This window comes from Pelodiscus sinensis, chromosome 11, assembly GCF_052426305.1.
Source record: "Pelodiscus sinensis isolate ZL-2025 chromosome 11, ASM5242630v1, whole genome shotgun sequence".
NCBI lineage: Eukaryota > Metazoa > Chordata > Testudines > Trionychidae > Pelodiscus > Pelodiscus sinensis.
In genome coordinates this window covers 18,119,542-18,137,316 of record NC_143062.1, presented here as the reverse complement: position 1 = coordinate 18,137,316, position 17,775 = coordinate 18,119,542, and the positions used below count along the sequence as shown (strand labels likewise).

General features: G+C 48.3%; 1 protein-coding gene across 3 annotated transcripts in view; it reads right to left on the bottom strand.

The window, feature by feature from the left end:
• Positions 1–17,775, bottom strand: part of RTN3 (reticulon 3) — a 37,577-nt gene continuing 19,802 nt past the window's right edge. For 2 of the 3 annotated variants that reach the window (XM_089781159.1, XM_089781158.1), the window contains 6 exons: positions 7,602–7,809; positions 5,999–6,137; positions 5,449–5,518; positions 4,757–4,803; positions 4,326–4,384; positions 1–1,984 (listed from right to left, as the gene is read on the bottom strand). In XM_089781159.1, coding sequence (XP_089637285.1) covers positions 1,939–1,984; positions 4,326–4,384; positions 4,757–4,803; positions 5,449–5,518; positions 5,999–6,137; positions 7,602–7,809 — 569 coding nt within the window. In that variant the 3' untranslated portion in view covers positions 1–1,938. Of the gene's footprint in view, positions 1,985–4,325; positions 4,385–4,756; positions 4,804–5,448; positions 5,519–5,998; positions 6,138–7,601; positions 7,810–15,166; positions 17,447–17,775 lie in introns of all 3 variants that reach the window. The other variant, XM_075939108.2, reaches the window with a different exon arrangement.

The following is a 17,775-nucleotide window of genomic DNA, read 5'->3' as shown; positions in this document are numbered from 1 at the left end:
TCCGGTCCATGGTGTTCTTTTTATTAATACCACATCAGTTGCAGTTTGACAGGAACCGGGTTGATCAGCTCCTGGGACACTACTGTAATTTATGCTGCACGCACACACGCACACACACACACAGAGCTTCATTAGTAGTTTGTTTCTGGTTTTGTGTCTACATGTTCTCTTTAAAAAAACAAATTGCCTGGCACAAAGACCTGTTCAACATCTCACAACAGCAGTAACAGAACAGATGTAAGAACTGGGCCAACGCTTCCAGTGCAGAAAAAGGTCCTGGGGAGGGAGAAGTCGGGGCAGGCCGATCAGTGCAGTTTCCTCTGGGGATAGCAGAGAATGTGGTTTGGTGCTGCGATGCTGAGAAGAGACCAGGGCAGGAGCAAAGAGGCTTCGAACTACCTTCATTCATCCCGCCACGCTTCGCCCAGGAGGAGGAAGGTGGCACAGTCCCCCAGCCAGCTGCAAATCCTTTGGCTTCAGCATGTGGCTTCTCGGGTCTGGAGGCAGATTCCCTGTAATAACCTAACTGCATCTAGGCTTTGAGTCAGCTGGGCTCAGTTTAAAAGCAGAGTTGTATTTTTTGTTTAAACTCTGCCACGCAGGGCTCAGAGTCCCTTGCTCCATTAGCAGATGCTATGCTAAAGAGGAGCCTGCAATTCTCCATAGCAGCCAAAGTCTCCTTTCTCCCTGCCAAACTAAATTGACTCGAGGGAGGGGAGAATCCCCTTTGCCCCCAAATGCTGAACAGCTCATTCATCCACCAGGTATTTTCCTTCCACTCCAGCTAGCCAGGGGCCCCTTTCCCCCTGGAAAAAGCAACAGAAGTGAGCTTTTGGTCTAAGCCTCTTCAGACAGCCACCTTTCACCAGGGCATGGCAGACTGGTTAAAGACCAACTACTTCCAACCAGAGGAAACTCAAAGCTGCCTTCAAAGGAAGTTCAGCGAATTAAGAGTCTGTACAAAAAATACAAATATGCTGCTCTAAGGCTATTCTGCACACTAGAGTATTAAGTACCATTTCTCTACCTGGCTGGGGTTTAAAGGGACCTTTGCTCCCCGCTGCCAGGTTGGCAAAGGGGCAAGGCAGCATGTGGCACTGTCTCAGTAGTTCAGCTCTCAGTGGTCACCCACCCTCCAGGGGCTGAGAAGGGTTCTGACAGCAGAGGAGTCACATGCAGAGGTCGGGGGAGGGAGGGAAGTTGAGGGATGTTATTTTTCCTCTACACAAGTATAGAGCAGTGTACAGCAGATACAGACATGTTCATCTCATAGTAAGAAATAAAAGGTACAACCTTGGAAAGGGCAGGGGAGCACATTGCAGGAACTGGAGAGGAGAGGGATGAACCAGACTAAAGCACAGAACTGAAGTCACGCAGGGGGGTACTCACACCTCCTTTCCATCAGCAAGGCTGAGGGGGCAGTTTCCTGGACTTCCCACCCCTCGCCTTTGAGTACGAGTCTGACCCCCACGGAGCCAGCTGGGAGAGTATTTTGGAACAGGGACTGCAGAGTGCTGCTCTGTGGAAGTGCAGGAAGCTGAGAGGGTTGTCTCCTTGCAGCAATTCCCCTTGGCAGGCGGGAAAGCGGTCAGTCGAGCAGAGCGCCACCCTGCCCTCACGGGAGGCTGGGAACCGAGGAGGAGCCAGCGCGCAGAGCAGCATTCGGTTCCCTGCGACCGGGGACAAGACCCTCACAATCATTCAGGTGTGCTGAGGCCTCCCCTAATGGCTTTGACGGCAGGTGTCCTTTAGTCTGGTGCACGTTCTGAGCCCAAGGTTCTAGGCTTAGAAAAGCAAATGCCAAATAATAACAAGAAACACTTGGAATGCAGGCTCAAGCTGACTCAGCATGTTCCTTCATAGGTACAAGTAACAATGGTTATAACTATCGTATGGAGTTTAGTACGGACTGGATCCTGGGGCTGCCCACCCCCCAGCTTATTCTGGTTTTTTCTTCACCACTCCTGGAAGTTTTGCTTGGATCCTACAGGAAAAGAAGTGGGGAGAGGGTGAGTTTACAGGGTGAGAGGTCAGCCAGATGCTCATTAACTTATGACAGACTAGTGGTTGGAGCATGAAAGATGTTTATGAGGCTACTGGATCGGAGGCTTCGGCTCAGGCAGCACACACCCACGCTTTGAGGTGGCAGGTTCTAGCCCAGCAGCCATGTCACTGCACTGGATTTACTTAGGACCATCCATGTGGCTCTCTCCTTTCCATTCAGCCCCTTTTCTAAAGAGCATCTTGTGCCCCAACTGCTCTTTGCTCCAGGAGGGATTTAGCAAAAGCTCATGGAAGCTGTGGAAGAACCAGATTAGACTGGAAACTGCTGGGGCCGGAACAGTCACACGTGTGTACACAAGGAGCAGCCCAGTGGGGCCCCCCATTGAGAACTACCCGAATGCAACGAAGGGAATTCTTTTCGAAGCGTCTAACTCCCCCTACAAGTCAATGGCAGTCAGGCATCGAGAGCAGAAAGCCACTCTGCAGTACACAGGTCACATGCGGCTCTTTTACAAAGTGTGGCTCACAGAGCCCCCCATGGATCCCCACCTCACCTAACACAGGGGTGGGCAAGATACAGTGGCCCGCCACAGCCCAGCAGGACCCTTGGGCAGGCTCCTTGCCTGCCTCAGCCCCACACATTGCTCAAAGCAGCCAGCTGCTGGGGCTGGTGTGTGTGTCTGCAGGGTGCACCCCTTGGAGTCTCCATGCCCTGCCCCCACTCCCAGCACCATCCTCACAGTCCCCCATCGGATGGTTGCAGGCCAATGGGCGCTGCAAGAGCAGTGCTTGTGGGTGTGTGCAGCATGCAGAGACCTGCTGCCCCCCTCCTCTATTGGGTGCGCAGTGCAAAGATGCCCATGCTGACCCCAATAGTCAGCCACTTTGAGTTGCATGTAGGATGCCACAGCAAGGGAGCCTGTCTGAAGATCCTGCTGAGAGCCACCTACAATAAGCGCTTCCCAGCCAGAGCCTGCACCTGGCACCCCCTCCTACAGCTCAATCCCCTGTCCCAGGTCACATCCTCCTCTGGCACCCCCTCCTATACTCTTGTCACAGGTCACAATCCCCTCCTGCACCAGACCCTGCACCCCAAACCCCTGCCCCAGGTCACAACCCCCTCCAGCACCCAAATTAAGAGTCTAAAAAAAATGACAAATTGTGAAATATGCCGCTCTAAGACTATTCTGCAGTTTCTTGGACTTCCCACCCCACGCCTTTGAGTTTGAATCCCTGATGACCATGGAGCCAGCTGGGAGAGTATTTTGGGAGCAGGGACTGCAGAGTGCCACTCTGTGGAAGTGCAGGAAGCCAAGAGGGAGAGAGAGGGCTGTCTCCTTGCACCCATTCCCCTTGGCAGGTGGGAAAGTGTTTGGTCCAGCAGAGAGTCATCCTGCCCTCATGGGAGGCTGGGAATCAAAGAGGCACACCCCCTAATGGACTCCCTGCCTGCCTCAAGTCATAACCCCCTCTTGTACCCAAACTCTTTCCCCGCCCCAGGTCATAACCTCTTCCTGAACCCAAACTGCCTCCCAGACCCCTCCTCCCCATTAATATCACAGAAAAGTGCCACCCTGCCTATTTACCAAATTCTTAGAATGTCCCCCTCCATGGAAAATTATTGCCCACCCCTAGACTAACAGATCAGCAGGGAGAGGAGCTTGAGGCATCTGCCCTCTGGTGGGGCTCAGGGTTTTGGCCCCACAGGTCACACTTGCTGGGGCCCAGAGCTTTGGCAGGCACCTCTCATGGAACAGAAGCCCCAAGTTCCAGCAGATGAGCCCCCCAGGGGTGAAGCGCTGGCAGGCGTGTGGTTCCCACGGTTACGGTATGCGACTCCGAGGGCAGGAAGTTTGGTTCTCGGATGGACAGGCTCAGTAGCTGTAACCACTGCGCCAACCACCAGCACACCCAGCAGAGATGCTTCTCTTCTGCAGCAGAAGCAGGGCTCAATAAGGACTAGCTGGGAGGCTAAACCTTCACTTCCAGACAACCTGAACCCAGTCTAGCACACTGGCTCCCTGCACCTACGTGCCTCTGGGGAAGCCTTATGAACTAAGAGCACATGATCCATATGAAGATCACATGCACCCCAACCCTGACCCGCAATGCCTCTCAGTCAAAGTTCATTCACAACAATTAAAAACAGTTCACATGGGGCTTACACTGCTGTTAACTAGAAGCCCCAGCATGCCTGCTGTTATACAGACAGTCCAATCCCCAGGAGAGGATGAGCCCTCTGTCTGGGACTCCTTGCTCTCAGGTGACGGGGAGATGGATTTTGACAGTGGGGTTTTTAGAGAAGTGCTGAGTGGACTCACTTTGTAATAATCGACTTAGTCTGGTCCCGGGCAATTCCAACGTAGTGATCAATCTGTGTCTAAGGAAGAACCAACAGGTTAGGACAGTTGGAAGGGGCAGTGTATCCAACAGACAGCAATGCCTCTTCCCTTCACAGTTCTCTGAATGCCTGCGTCAATTTCCTTTTTAAGGCCAGGTGGGGCCATCACACTCATGTGACCAGACTACTAATGTAGCTACAAACTTAGCATAGGCAAACTTTAGCTAGGAACCACAGAGGCTCCTTATATACCTGCATTTCTCCTCCTACGAAGCTACTGCCTTAAATTCATGTGCCTCAAATGCAGTTCTGACCAAGGCTAATGTAGGGCTTTTACAGAGTTTGGAGGAGGATCCGGTGCCTCGGGCATCTGCTAAATGGTGTGTGCACCAAGAGATTGAGATGACTCACCTTGTATTTCTCATAGACAACTGGAATACCAAAAATCAGCAATTCCCCTGCAAGAGACAGACAAGACACTGGTCACAGGGAAGACAATAGCTCTTTCTTCTCTGGCTGCCCATGGAAACATACTGCCTTGTACAGAAGTGCTTCTGTACCATACAATATGGTCAGTATCATGACAAGATTCTATCTATGGTTATTTATATGCCTCAGAATCTCTAATGGAGCTATCCTCCCAGCACTCCTGAGGCAGGACAGTGCTGTTATCCCCATTTTACAAATGGGTAAAAGGCACAGAGAGACTAAATGACTTGCCCAAGATCACACCAGTTATCTGTGGCAGAGCAGGAAATGGAACCTGGGTCTCCTACCTCCCAAGCTAGTGTGCTAACCAGGAGGCCGACCTTGTGGCTCCTTAATACTCATTAGTAAATGCTGAGGGATGCTCAGCAACCCCATGGCAGAGTACAGCCCAGCTCTGACACCCCTGCCTGTAAGAACTAAGGGTTCACTGGTTAGGGACGGACAAACTAGAAGCTGATGCAATGGCTCCCAATATCCTGGTACACTGCTATGTTATTTAACACATACTGGATGGGCTCCTTGACGGACGATGAAACAGAAAGGTTGCCAGGCAGACCAGGGAACTGCTGTGTACAGAGGCCCATTGCCTTCATGAACTGCAGCTGCTCTCTTACCAAGAATGAGGAGGGTGATCCCGTTGAAAACAGCCCCGACGTAAGTCATCAGCCACATGACGACTGCCAGCTGCAAAGGGAACAGTTCTGTTAACGGGGCAGCGCTCACCTGCTCCATGCAGACTAGACTGATGCCACATTGGAGCACCAGTCCCTGGAAGCTGATCTGGGCCTCTTGGGATCGAGTTTTGCTTCATTAGTAAGGTCACAGCACCACTGATTCTAAACTCTTTGGGGAGGGAATGTCAACTGTGTACATGTACAGCACCTAGCACAAGGCTTGGTCCATGACTGGGGCTCCTTAGTGCTGTAATACAAATTCCCAATAGGATTTCACCAACTGCCTCTCTCAGTGATCTCTGGCTCATCTGTTTGTGGTGCTATTTCTTGCTTCAGAGCTGCCCAGAAATCAGTTCGGGCTGCTGAGCTCTAAGGAAAGCTCCCTCTCTAAAGAAGATTCCCTAAGGCAGGTATCACCAGAGCTGGGCTTCCCTCCTGCAGCATCACTGCCCAACAATATCCTCTGCTACCATGGAATCCCACCACCAACCTTCAGGGAATCCACCAGGTCCTCCACCAGGAAGAGACGGATGATGAGTTTCAGAGCTCGGTTGACATGCACCATTGCAGCATTCACATAATTGTGGAAGGCCTCTGAAGACAGGGTGATATCGAGATCCAGGTAGGCTCTGGAAGAACAAGAGTTGCACTCAATGAGATACATCAGCCGTATGCTAACAGTCTGACTCTCCCTGCAGAGCCAATCCATGCAGAGGCAGAAGAGTGCTATTTTTTAGGATCCAAGGAATCCGTTTGCTCTGGCAACAGAGCTTCATCCTTTTAGATTCCAAGAGCCCAAGTTTAAACCCCATAGTTGATACGTTCAAGTGCACTGCTGCTCAGAAAGGACTAACAAGGCAAGAAACCCCAATGGACTGGCTCCTTTCTGCTTCTAAAGGAAGGCATTAGACCACCACCGAGCAGGCACCACAGCCAGCAGGAGGGGAAATGTTCTAATCCTCAAAGTTCAAACCTGGTACACTTGCTACAACAACCAGACAGGGTGGAAGAAAGGGCCACTGGGACAGCACCACCCTGAGTGATAACTAAGGGAAGGAGAGGTCTTCAAACACATTCATGCTAGATTTGGAAGCGCCTGCTGCATTTGAAGTGCCATCAGCAGGATTAGGATGGAAAACATCCTAGTGCAGTAGCTCTCCTGAACTGTGTGGCTTGGATCCAGTTAGTTCTTCACTAGAGGATGCAGACATTCAGATTGCTTATGTGCAGTCTCCTTCACGGCAGCCTTGACATGAATACTGATGTTGGGAGGTGTTTTTGAGAAAGATCACAGATTGTCAACTCTGGGGCAAGAGCAGTCCTTAATGTATGTATAGCACCTAGGCTAGCAGAATGGAGCCCAGCATGGCTGGAGCTGCTGCATACCATGACAATAAAAAATGGAATGTACTGACATCAGTGTTCAGGTTCTAAAGCCATGGGTTCCACCAATTACTTTGGGAATCTTCTCTGCTGCAAACACTGACAAAGTAAGGGCTCGTCTACATGGGGAGTTACTCCTGATTAACTACCTACATGGATGCTCTTATTCTGGAGTAAAAGAGCTTTATTCCAAATTAGCTTAATTCACTTCCAAATTCCCAAATGAGCTATTCCCAATCTGATTTACTTTCAGGTTTAGACAAGCCTACACCATGCCTGATTGAGGTAGCCATGAGAGACTGACTACTCCCCAGGATTTTGACCCTGCTGTAGATGCCATGGCTCAACAAGTTTAAGTAGTTTTGTTGCCCCTTCCAGCTTGCTTTGTGTATAACAAATAGGATGCTGCTAGGAGACCTTCCTCCAGCATAGGGCACAAATAGCAAGTAGATAGTCACTCCACTCTGTGCAATGATTCCTGTGGGGTGGGACAGTATCTATCCTGTGAACTGCTGAGCAGTCACTTTCCGGGCACACGATCGTATTAAACAGAAGAGAAGGGAACGTGCCATTGTGTGAGCCTTCTCGCTCCTATTTCCACTCTGCCAGTGCTACTGCAATGAGAAGAGCTTAGGATACATCATTCCAGTTAGTTAGGTAACTGGGGAAGCTGTCCAATAGCCACATTTAAGAACAAAGGATTGGCTCACTTGAATGGATGCCCCTCTTCAGACTTCTGTACGGCCTGAATGACTGACTTGTAGACTCTAAAGCTGATGGTGACCGACAGCAGCGCCAGGATGAGGTAAGAAACCACGCTGATGACGCTGAAGGCGGCTAGAGAGAGCAGCATGATCAGTGACGTGCCAAAGACAAAGCCGGTCGTTTTCACATCTCGCCAGAAGATCAGATCGTGCACTGCCAAGGAAAGGGACAAAACAAGGGGAAGTTATGGAGGTGAGGGTAACACAACAGCAAAGAGTGCTGTACAGTGGGGAATCCAGTGCAGGCCCTTGTTAAATACTCCTTACTCAGACGTAGCTTTATGGGCCTATAGCAGCGGTTCCCTTGCACTACGCACAACAGGTCCAGAAGCCCAATCGTCTTCCTGAATGCACCTGCATATACACAGCATTAAGCAGGTGTAATTAATGAAACCAAAAAGAAAACCGTTTCTAAGTAGTGTTTCTTTAGCATCAAGTAATTAGTACGTAACTCCATGCAACTTGAACATAAGAACGGCCTTACTGGGTCAGACCAAAGGTCCATCTAGCCCAGCATTCTGTCTTCCGCTGGTGGTCAATGCCAGGTGCCCTGGAAAGAATGAACAGGTAACCATCAAGTGATCCATTACCTCACAGAGCACAGGGGATGGACTCAAAACCAGACAAGTGGAAACAAACCCAACGCAGAATTCTATTTGCTTACTCAGCCTTACTGGAGAGAGTCAAGTGGGAGCCCAGCTTTAGAGCTGGCAGACAGAGATGTTAAGCAGTTTGAGTGAAGTCACTCAGCAATATTAGCAGCACAACTGGGACCCTTCCCTTCTCGACAATATTACCCTATATATATATATGGGGATATACCTTTCTCATAGAGCTGGAAGGGACCTTGAGAGGTCATTGAGTCCAGCCCCCTGCCCTCATGACAGGACCAAGGTACCATCCCTGACAGATTTGCCCCAGATCCCTAAATGGTCCCCTCAAGGATTGAACTCACAACCCTGGGTTTAGCAGGCAAATGCTCAACCCACTGAGCTATCCCTCCTTCTTTCCCTAAGAAAAGCAAGACTGTCCAGAGTAAGCTGTCACAAGATACAGTCTGAGCAGGGAAATACCCGCTTGTCAGTCACAGTGACTGCTTAAAATCAAGCCTTTGACAACAACATGCAAGTTTTCATGCAGAGCATTTCCTTTATCATTGCAGATTTGTGTTGAGTAAGGGCCTCTCCCTTCCATCACACCCCATTACTTCAAAGCCTCAATGTGCCAAGAAGTCAGCCTTGTGCCCCAGAAGCCTAGGAATGGCTGGAATATTGCAACACAGCATTCTTATTTTGCTGGAAGGTTAAAGAGCAAAGCCACTCAGTGAAGACCAAGAAATATGAACAGGGGAGGGGCGCTAATGGAGGAAGGCTAGCAGTCAAGGACACTGACTGTAAAATGAGAGGAGCCTGTTTACTGCTGAGCAAGTTCTAGCAAATGCGACACAGGGCAGAACTGAGTGAGCTGAGCTACAGAGACAGGAAATGCAGCTGCAATAGCTTCAAAATGTCTATTAGCTATGATGAAGTCACCACAATCCACTTATTACACTACTCCCCCCCCCCCCCAATATCACAGTTTCAGCGCAACCCAATGTATGTTTATCCAAAGGGGACAGAAGATTAGTAATGTTTCTTTCCCCCCAGCCAATATGCTTAATTAAATCACACCTCAGACACCCATTTGATAGTACCAGACACCACATACTGATCTCTGAAGCATCAGCCCTACCCATCATGGCTTGGTCTGTGGTGCTTATGCAGCGCCCAATGCTGGGGTATCAAAGTATTGATAACACGGGTGACAGGTCTTAGCCACAGCGTCATCTCCAATGATCTTAGAGAGTAATTTGTGTTGGAGAAGTTACTCCAAAAGCTCTACTACTTTACAAATAAGCGAATGTCTTTAACAGAAATTTAAAACTCCAATTAGGGAACCTAGTCCAAGCCCAGGGTATACTCTCCATTCAGAATAAGGCCAATCTCTTTGGGTATTCCCTGGATTTAAAGGGCTTTATTTTTCCATCTCTTGTAAATAACGTCTCCTGGTAGGAGGCGCACGCTTTTGGGTATTACATTTCTTTGCCTGCAGTATCCTGCTTCCAGTAGAAGAGGGCGCCATTATCATTAATGGCAGCCTGCAGAAAGAACAAACACTAAATTGAAGAAGGATTTGCAGCAGTCCCCAACCTGTTTCCCAGTGCTGTTTATTCTACTAGTGACAGGGGGAGAGAGAGAAGATAATTGGGCAGCCAGTCAGCCAGCACCTCTCCCAGTATGCTGGCACTAATCCATGCTCCAAGCAAAACCTCTGCAAGAAAGCTATTCGAGTCTGTTCCAGGCAGAACAAAAAAGAAAAGGAGGAATTTCCAGAGTTTACCCTATGTTTTTCATGGCTGCTTTAGATATGTTAACTGAAGGTTAACTTTGCTAGGGAAGGTTTTGTGTTTTGCTTTTTTAAAATACCCAGCGATGAACCCCACTAGTGACAACATATTTAAAAAAGACCTGGCAGTGGGGGGGGAGAAGGGCGGCGGCGGCGAGGAGAGCTTTAAGACTTCTCTCCATTGATCTTCAGATTGAAACCTAGCAGAGAGCAAGTCTTCTGGTTGTTTTGGAAGAGCATAAAGGGTGCTCATTTTCTTAACTGCCTCTCCCAGGCAGTTTCTGAACCAGCAGCTTGGCAGAATTGGTTTTCAGTAGCAGAGCTTCCAGAAGGGAAATGCGGTAGGAGGGGAAGTGAGAACAATCTACACAATTACAGGCTGCTGGAGAATTAGCAATTTTAATTTTTCCCTGAATGCTTGCACAAAGTAGAGAGCGAGGGCTGATGGGTGAGTTAAAACAAAGATGGGAAGTGCAATAACCCAGATCAGAGGTAAAGGAAACATCCCAGAATCTCTAGCAGACTGTGATTCCATTTCATTGCTATGTCTTTGCCTGCCTGTTTAAAATCCCAGCCCCCTGCTAGTCTGTGGATCAGAGTCTGGAATGAGCTGCACCTTCATGTGTATACAGTATTCTGGCTTGGATTCTTGTAGCCAAACAAAACATGAAAGCGGTGGGGTGGAAGGGAGGAGCTATATTAGGAGCCTGCATTCCTTTTGAGGACGCCATATGCACTGCTAACACGGGACCAACTGCTCAGGTTGTGATGCTTCAAAACAAGCCCTCTCCATACGGATTAAGCTCCTACACTGAACAGGAACCAAAATAGGTTAATGGAGCCTGCTTCATTCTTTATATTTCATCCCCAGCCAGATCCAGAGCCCTCAGAAGAGGACAGAGGAGGCATTTACAAAGCAGCACAAGGCTGTTACTGTGAGAGACACGAGAGGCGCTTGCTCTGCGCTACGAAAGAGCCTGGCAACTGGCCAAAGATAAATTTATAAAAAGCCCTTTTGAAATGGGTTGCTCTCTCCTGACCTGCAGAAAAATAGTTTTTCCATGAAGAGATGCCTGGCTGTCAATCTCACATGCAACAAGGCAGAAGGGAATCACTTCTGCTACCAAAATTGCTGGAGAGAGAGAGAAAGCCAAGAACCACAGTTTGTCTGCACTGCACTAGACCAAATCAGAACAAAGAACAACAAAGCCAGCCTCCTATAAAGCAGTCAGGAAGAAATACACAGATGGGATGTAACTGCCTTGTCACATTCTCACTAGAGGATTTTGGCTGGTGATTCCCAAGCTATTTTATGCAGGAATTATGTCTACATCTCTCAAACATACACATGCTCTTGAGCCCAATATCCAAAGATAAAGCTCTGAGCACAACAGCCATATCAGACTAGATCCCTTCTGCCTGAATACACAGCATCATCCCTCTCAATTCACTTGATTAAAGGAATGCCTATGGGTGATGTGTGGTTTAGACTGACACCACCACCTTTTTACTTGAGGCCCACACCTCAGATGAATAGATTTGACAAGCTAAACTCAACTTCCACTTGGCTTTAATCATCTTTTACTTAAGCTTTCATCTCTTCCCTACAACACTGTGGGATTCCTGACCTTGCATAGTGAATTTAAGATCCATAACTGGATGCAAATTAAGGATGTTAAGAGGCAGGTAATTGACTAATCATGTAGACAATACACTTTGTATCGACTACACGATTAGTCAATAAGGGAAGGCGTTCAGTCCCAGTGTGCGCCGGTCCAGGAGCTCCCCTTGCTGCGGCTCTGAAGTTTAAATGTAGGAGGAATCGGACGCGCAGGCCAGGGATGTTGAAATCTCTTTAATCAGTTAAACGTTATGTGTAACTCATTAACTGCTTTTATAGGGGTAAGCTGGAGCATCCCTGCCTGCCCATAGCAGGCTGTTCTGACTGGGCTGGGCCCACAGCACTGCACCACAGGCAGAGAGCTGCTCCAGCCCATACTGGGCCCACCAGTTAACTGGTAATAGGTGATGCTTACCAGTTAACCATTGACATGCCCACTGCAGGCAACCCGGCTCCTACTACATTTAAATGGCAGTGGCACAGCAGGAGTAGGTCCCGTGAAATGCAGAGCTGCAGCAGTTTTGGACCGGTGCAAGCTGGGACTGAGCTGGGGCTTGCTCAGTCCCGGCTTGTGCTGGGTCTAGTAGCCCCTGTCCCCAGGGCTGGCTGCAAACAGGGGCTGCTGCTGAAGCAACTTCTGCCTATGGCCAGCCTGGGCACTGCGAACAGTGGCTGCTGCTTTAAGGGGCGGGGACGGGGGTGGGGAGGGGGGACAGGAAGCAAGCAAGCTTACATCCATAATACAAATCACTCCGGCTATTTAAAACCACAATGAAATGTATGAACATTCCTGCACTGGCAGTCCTACCCTCCAGCTCCTATGGAAATGTATCTTCTGTGGGCTTTATCAAAGATTTAAGAGATTTGCAGGAACTGGATATAGAAGGGTCTCAGCTCCATCAGTGCAGGATGCAGAACTGCTTATTACAATGTATTGTCTAAAGCCTCGTCCAAGCAATGAGTCTTCCGCTGCTTCCCCTGGAACCTACAGATCACTCCATTGCTTCCCTTTATCCCCCCCAAATAACTGCACTGTTCTTGGCAGGGCTGGATTAACTCTTCAGGGGCCCAGGGCTATTGGATTTTGTGGGGCTCCTATATACAAGTCTCTCAATTTAAAACAATGATCACATGCAGGGTGTGGGGGAAGGCTTGAGGCTTCCCTTAGGCTCCAGGAGGGGGCCAAAAATGAGGGGTTCAGATTACAGGAGAGGGATCCAGGCTGGGGCTAATGAGTTTGGAGTACAGGAGCAAGAAGGCTCTGGGCTGGGCTGTGGGATCAGGGAGGTGGATTAGGTTGCTTACCTTGGGCAGCTCCTGTTTGGTGGTGCAGTGGGGCTGAGACACCACTTCCAGAAGCATGTCCCTTTTTGTGGCCCGGGGGGAGGGGACACCACATGCTGCCTTCCCTTCCCCCGATCACCACAAGCCAGCTCTTGCAGGTCTTGCCCAGTGGAAGACTGGAGAGGGGGAGGGGAAGAGGGAGCATGCAGAGTTTCCTCCCCCTCACCAGGCAGGGCTAGATTAAAGCAAGGGATTTACTGGCTGCAGCATTTAAGATCTGGACTTTTGGCAGCCAGGAGATCTTTTAGTGGGGCCCTGGGCTGCAACAGCTAAGTTAACCAATTCTTGGTGTTTACACCCTTTACCAATTCACAGTATCATTTCCCAGGTCTGTTTCCATTGACTCTCAAGGAAGGACGTGTCATTTTAACATTTTTTGAAGATTATATATCCTGTGCCCCACCTCCAACCAACTCAAGCACCACACTCTCGGCTTGCCAGCATTTAATTGTTCCTTGCATTGGAATAGCACATGAACACCAAAACGGGCTGGTCGCACTGAAACCCCAAAAACTGAAGCGATTCATTTAGCGCAGTTCAACCACGGACTCTGACCCCTTGCATTAACTGAAATGTCATTCTGTCAAGAATGCCTTTCCATTCACTTGAATGGACACTAACTGCGCTTAGCTGTAATCCATGAGTGAATCTGTTCCCAGTATCCTTATTTTATATGCATACGTTAGATAGGGAGCTTAGAAAACCGGATTGAAATTCCTCTTACCAGCATAACCACAGTGGAAGTGTGAACAGAGCTTCTATTCAGGCCTCTTTCTAGTCCACACTTCCCTGCTCAGCCAAGCCACAACTTTGTCTAAAGAAATTGTCACAATACCCTCTTACAAAATCACCAGTGCTTGGGTTAGCAGTCATTTTGAAAATGAACCACATGAGGCAAAAGCCTCAGGGGCATCAAGTTATTAAAGGAACTGTTTGTGCCCCTGAGTATTTGCTATTCTAGCTGGCCATCTGATCATGTCATCTGGATTAACAGAAGTACTAGTGAAATGGATAGCGGTGGGTCCTTTATTCTCAACCTCCCATGCCCCAAATTATTCCCCAAGCACAGTTCTCACCCAAGACTCCACGCAATCTAGGAGGGACACTGTTATTTGTGATTTTATATGGAAGGCATTCATAAAACACAGAAACAGGTAACAGATTTAGATCAAGGGTGGGAAATTTTAGGCCCGGGGGCCAGATGAGGCCCCCAGCTTGTCTGGATGTGGCCCCCAAGGCTCAGGGGGAGCCTATCCTGGCACTCCAGTGCCCCTGCTGTCCCACTGCGGGGCTGGAGCACACAAAAGCTATTAGGCTAAGTTCCCCTAGGCTCTGGTGTACGAGGGGAATGTGGGGAGAATCTTCCTCCTCAGTCAGGGGCCACATCAGTGAGGGTTTGTTTTTTGGGGTTTTGTTTTGCTTCTCACTTGTGTGCATCTCCCAACTGATTTTTCTGTGGGTCAGTGGCCCCCAACCCAATAAAGATTCCCCACCCCGGATTTAGATTAGAGCCAGAAGGGAGCATTGGGATTGAGTCAGATCTCCTGTGCACCACAGGCCCACAGGGCTGCCCTGAATCAATTCCTATTTGCTCTAATCCAGACCTTTCAGAAAAAAAAAAACCCAGTGTGAATTTAAAAATTGCTAAGCTATTGTACTTTGTTCCAATAGTTAATTCCTCACTGTTCACAATTTGCACCTTATTTCCAGACTGGATTGTCTTTCATCAGCTTCCAGACATTAGATCAGGTCATACCTTTGCCTGCTCAACTGAAAAGCCCTCTACTATCAAATTTCTGCTCCTGGTGTAGACTAATGAAGCCATTGCTTAACCTTTGCTTTGCTAAACTAAACAGATTGAACTGCTCCAGCCTCTAACTATAAGGCACATAGTCTATTTGACAATAAGACAGACTTCAGCAAGCAAATAGCCCTTTTTTGAAGAATGGCAGAATGCATGTGGACATTAATCAAGCAAAGTTCTCGAGGAGGAAAACATGATTAGAACCACATAGAATCCAAGATGTGCTCTTGCAACCACAATGCAAATTAGCTGGTTTCCTTTGTAAAGCTAGATTTCTAAGGGCATTAACAAGGTGAGTGTCTGACAAGCAAATAAGGACATGAGACTGATATTGTATTTCCAAGATAAAATGTTTACCTGAAAACCCAGTCGGTAGCCTCACTAGGGCATGTTCTACTCGAGATCCAGTCACACTATCACAGACAGCTTCTTTGGGGATTTCACCATCAGTATTAATGTGAGTGGTGGCAGAGGTGAGCTTCATATTTGTTTGCTGCTGGATGCAGAGAGGTCGCTTCTCCAAAGTAGATTTCTGGGCAGGTGCTGAGGTGTCATGGTCCTGGTTTGCTACTTCACCTTCTAGTAGGGAGGTTTGATTTTGCATTAGAGTCTGCTTCTCATCCCGTTTCCCACCTAGTTCTTTAAGGGCCTTAATTGTTAGCTGCTCCTGCTCAAAGTCTTGAGCTACCGTGGGGGATCTTTTAGAGAACAAAGGTTTCTGGAGGTCGCCCTCGTCATCCGTGAGTTTTTGCACAGCATAATCACCATCCACTTTCACATCTGACCTATTTGCCTCATCTTTAGGAACAGGTCTTCCTGGAGGAGTGGTTTTTAGAGCTGCAGTTTCAGCCTCTAAGAAGTTTTCTGTCAAGTCCTCTAGAGAGCCATTACCTTGGGAATTCAAGCACTCCCGCATGAAATCCACGAAGTTCTCCCCACTTAAGGCACCTGGATGTTCTTGTTCTTCCAAGTTACCCAAGGGCAGAGAGAGGGGGACTCTCTCGTTCGGCATATATCTAAGATCCTTTAGTGGAGCACTTACTGGAGAAATGCTGCAAATTTTACCAGCCCTGAGCGGTTTCCCAAAAAGCCCTGGATCAGAGTCGCTTGACTGTTGCGTATTTATAGACGTCAAGTCCAGAGTGGGTGACTTGGGAGGTTTTTTCTCTGCAACTGGACTCCTTCCAACAATGTCCAGGTGAGTTTGTATAGTTTCAAAGTCTTCACCAAATCCCCGTTTGTCTTCTGGTGTCTTAGAGGACAAGTGACCTTCTCTGCTGTATTTGTGCAGCTTGTTACATGTCTCTTCGTTATCTGCAATTATCCAGTCTCTTGTTTCATCAGCAGTAGCAGGAGCTGAGGTCAGCTTCTCCACTGGTGCCATGCTGCTATCTGTGGGGTGAAAAACAAGTTTCTTGTTTCCACAGGCCAGATCTATTGGCACGTCTTCTATCACAGTGTCATCAGATTCGCCAGAACTGTCTGCATCTGTGATTTCAGCCAGGCCAGGACTTGACCAGCTCCCATCAGCCTTCAGTTCAACTGCAGAAGGTGAAGCAATCTTCAGTTTAACAGCTTCTTGGTCCAGAGGAACACGTTTATCAAATTGAGGTGCTGCTAAATCTGTATATGCTCTGTTTTTCTGATGGACACTGACAGTGACAGGATGAGGGATGGGTGCTTTGCATGCTTCTGTCCTACTGCCTGTTGGCTGCATAGGAGTACTGCGAGCCTCTTTGGAGGGCATTGCAGATAGGTTTGAGATTTCAGCAATCTTGTCAGAATTCTCCACTTTAGGAATCAAGTCCCAAGTCAGCAGCTCATTTGTGAAGCTGTGCATCTCACGTACACATTTGGACACTTCTTCTAGTGCAGCTGTTGTACCTGAAGATTGGCGTGATAGCCCAGGTCCTGTTGGAATGCTGCTCCCACTACGAGTTTTCACTTGGAACTCACAGATGCTATCTTCTGGAATATCCGTAAGTAGCTCTCTCTCACTGTGCATCACCCAATTGCTACTGAGATCATTGGAGTTGCTGATTAATGAATTCTTATACTCCTTATCAAAAGCTGCTTTGTCAATGATCACCTCAAAAGGCGATTCAGGAGAGTCTTTTTCCATAGGGGTCTCCCCACCAGATGGCATGGAAGAATGTGAACAGACACCTTTGATCAGAGGTTGCTCACTATCTTGCTTCTGGTCAGTCAGGAACATAAATCTGGATTCACTGCCTGTAGTGCTTCTCTTGTTTTGGCCCATAAAATCTTGGTCCTTACGTCTGCTTTGTTCAGCTTTATCTTCTGACAGGCAGATACTGGAGCCCCTTGCATAAGTATGTTCAGGAGAATTAGTTGAAATCATTGGGCTATCGGAATGAGGTTCTGTGCAAACAGAAAATGGTGAGCCTTCTGACCCAGGGGATCCAATGGATGTTGCCTCTATTCCAGAGTCTGCACTTGGTCCACGGAAACTATCCATTCTTTTGTTGTCTACAGCAACCACCAGCTCTTTCACCTCATTTGAGGGACAGGGCTTGCTGTCTATTTCTCGGCTGCTGTCTGCCCAAGTGGTCAAGCCAGGAGGTTCAGATCTCAGAATCCCTGCAGCTGCCTTATCAGAGAGAGAAGCAGGCCCCTCTGAAGCACGATTTGAGAGAGGAAGAGATTCAGAGTGCAGTTAAAATTCAAAAGTCAAAGTAGGCAACATGCACTCTTGGGATCTAGAGGAAGAGAGACGGGACCCAAGCCACTAGCCTTGGCAAACATGCATGGAATTGCCAGCCATAAGATAGGAAAGCCACTTTACACACAAGAGGTTGCAATCTATACCAATACTTTCCAAGCTGTTGTGATTTCATAGCATACAAAAGGGAGTGTTAAGGCCTACAAAATTAAGTATGCAAAGCAGCTATGGAGGAGCTTTAAGGCATGCTGAGAAAGTTAAAGCAATACAAATTAGAGTTTTG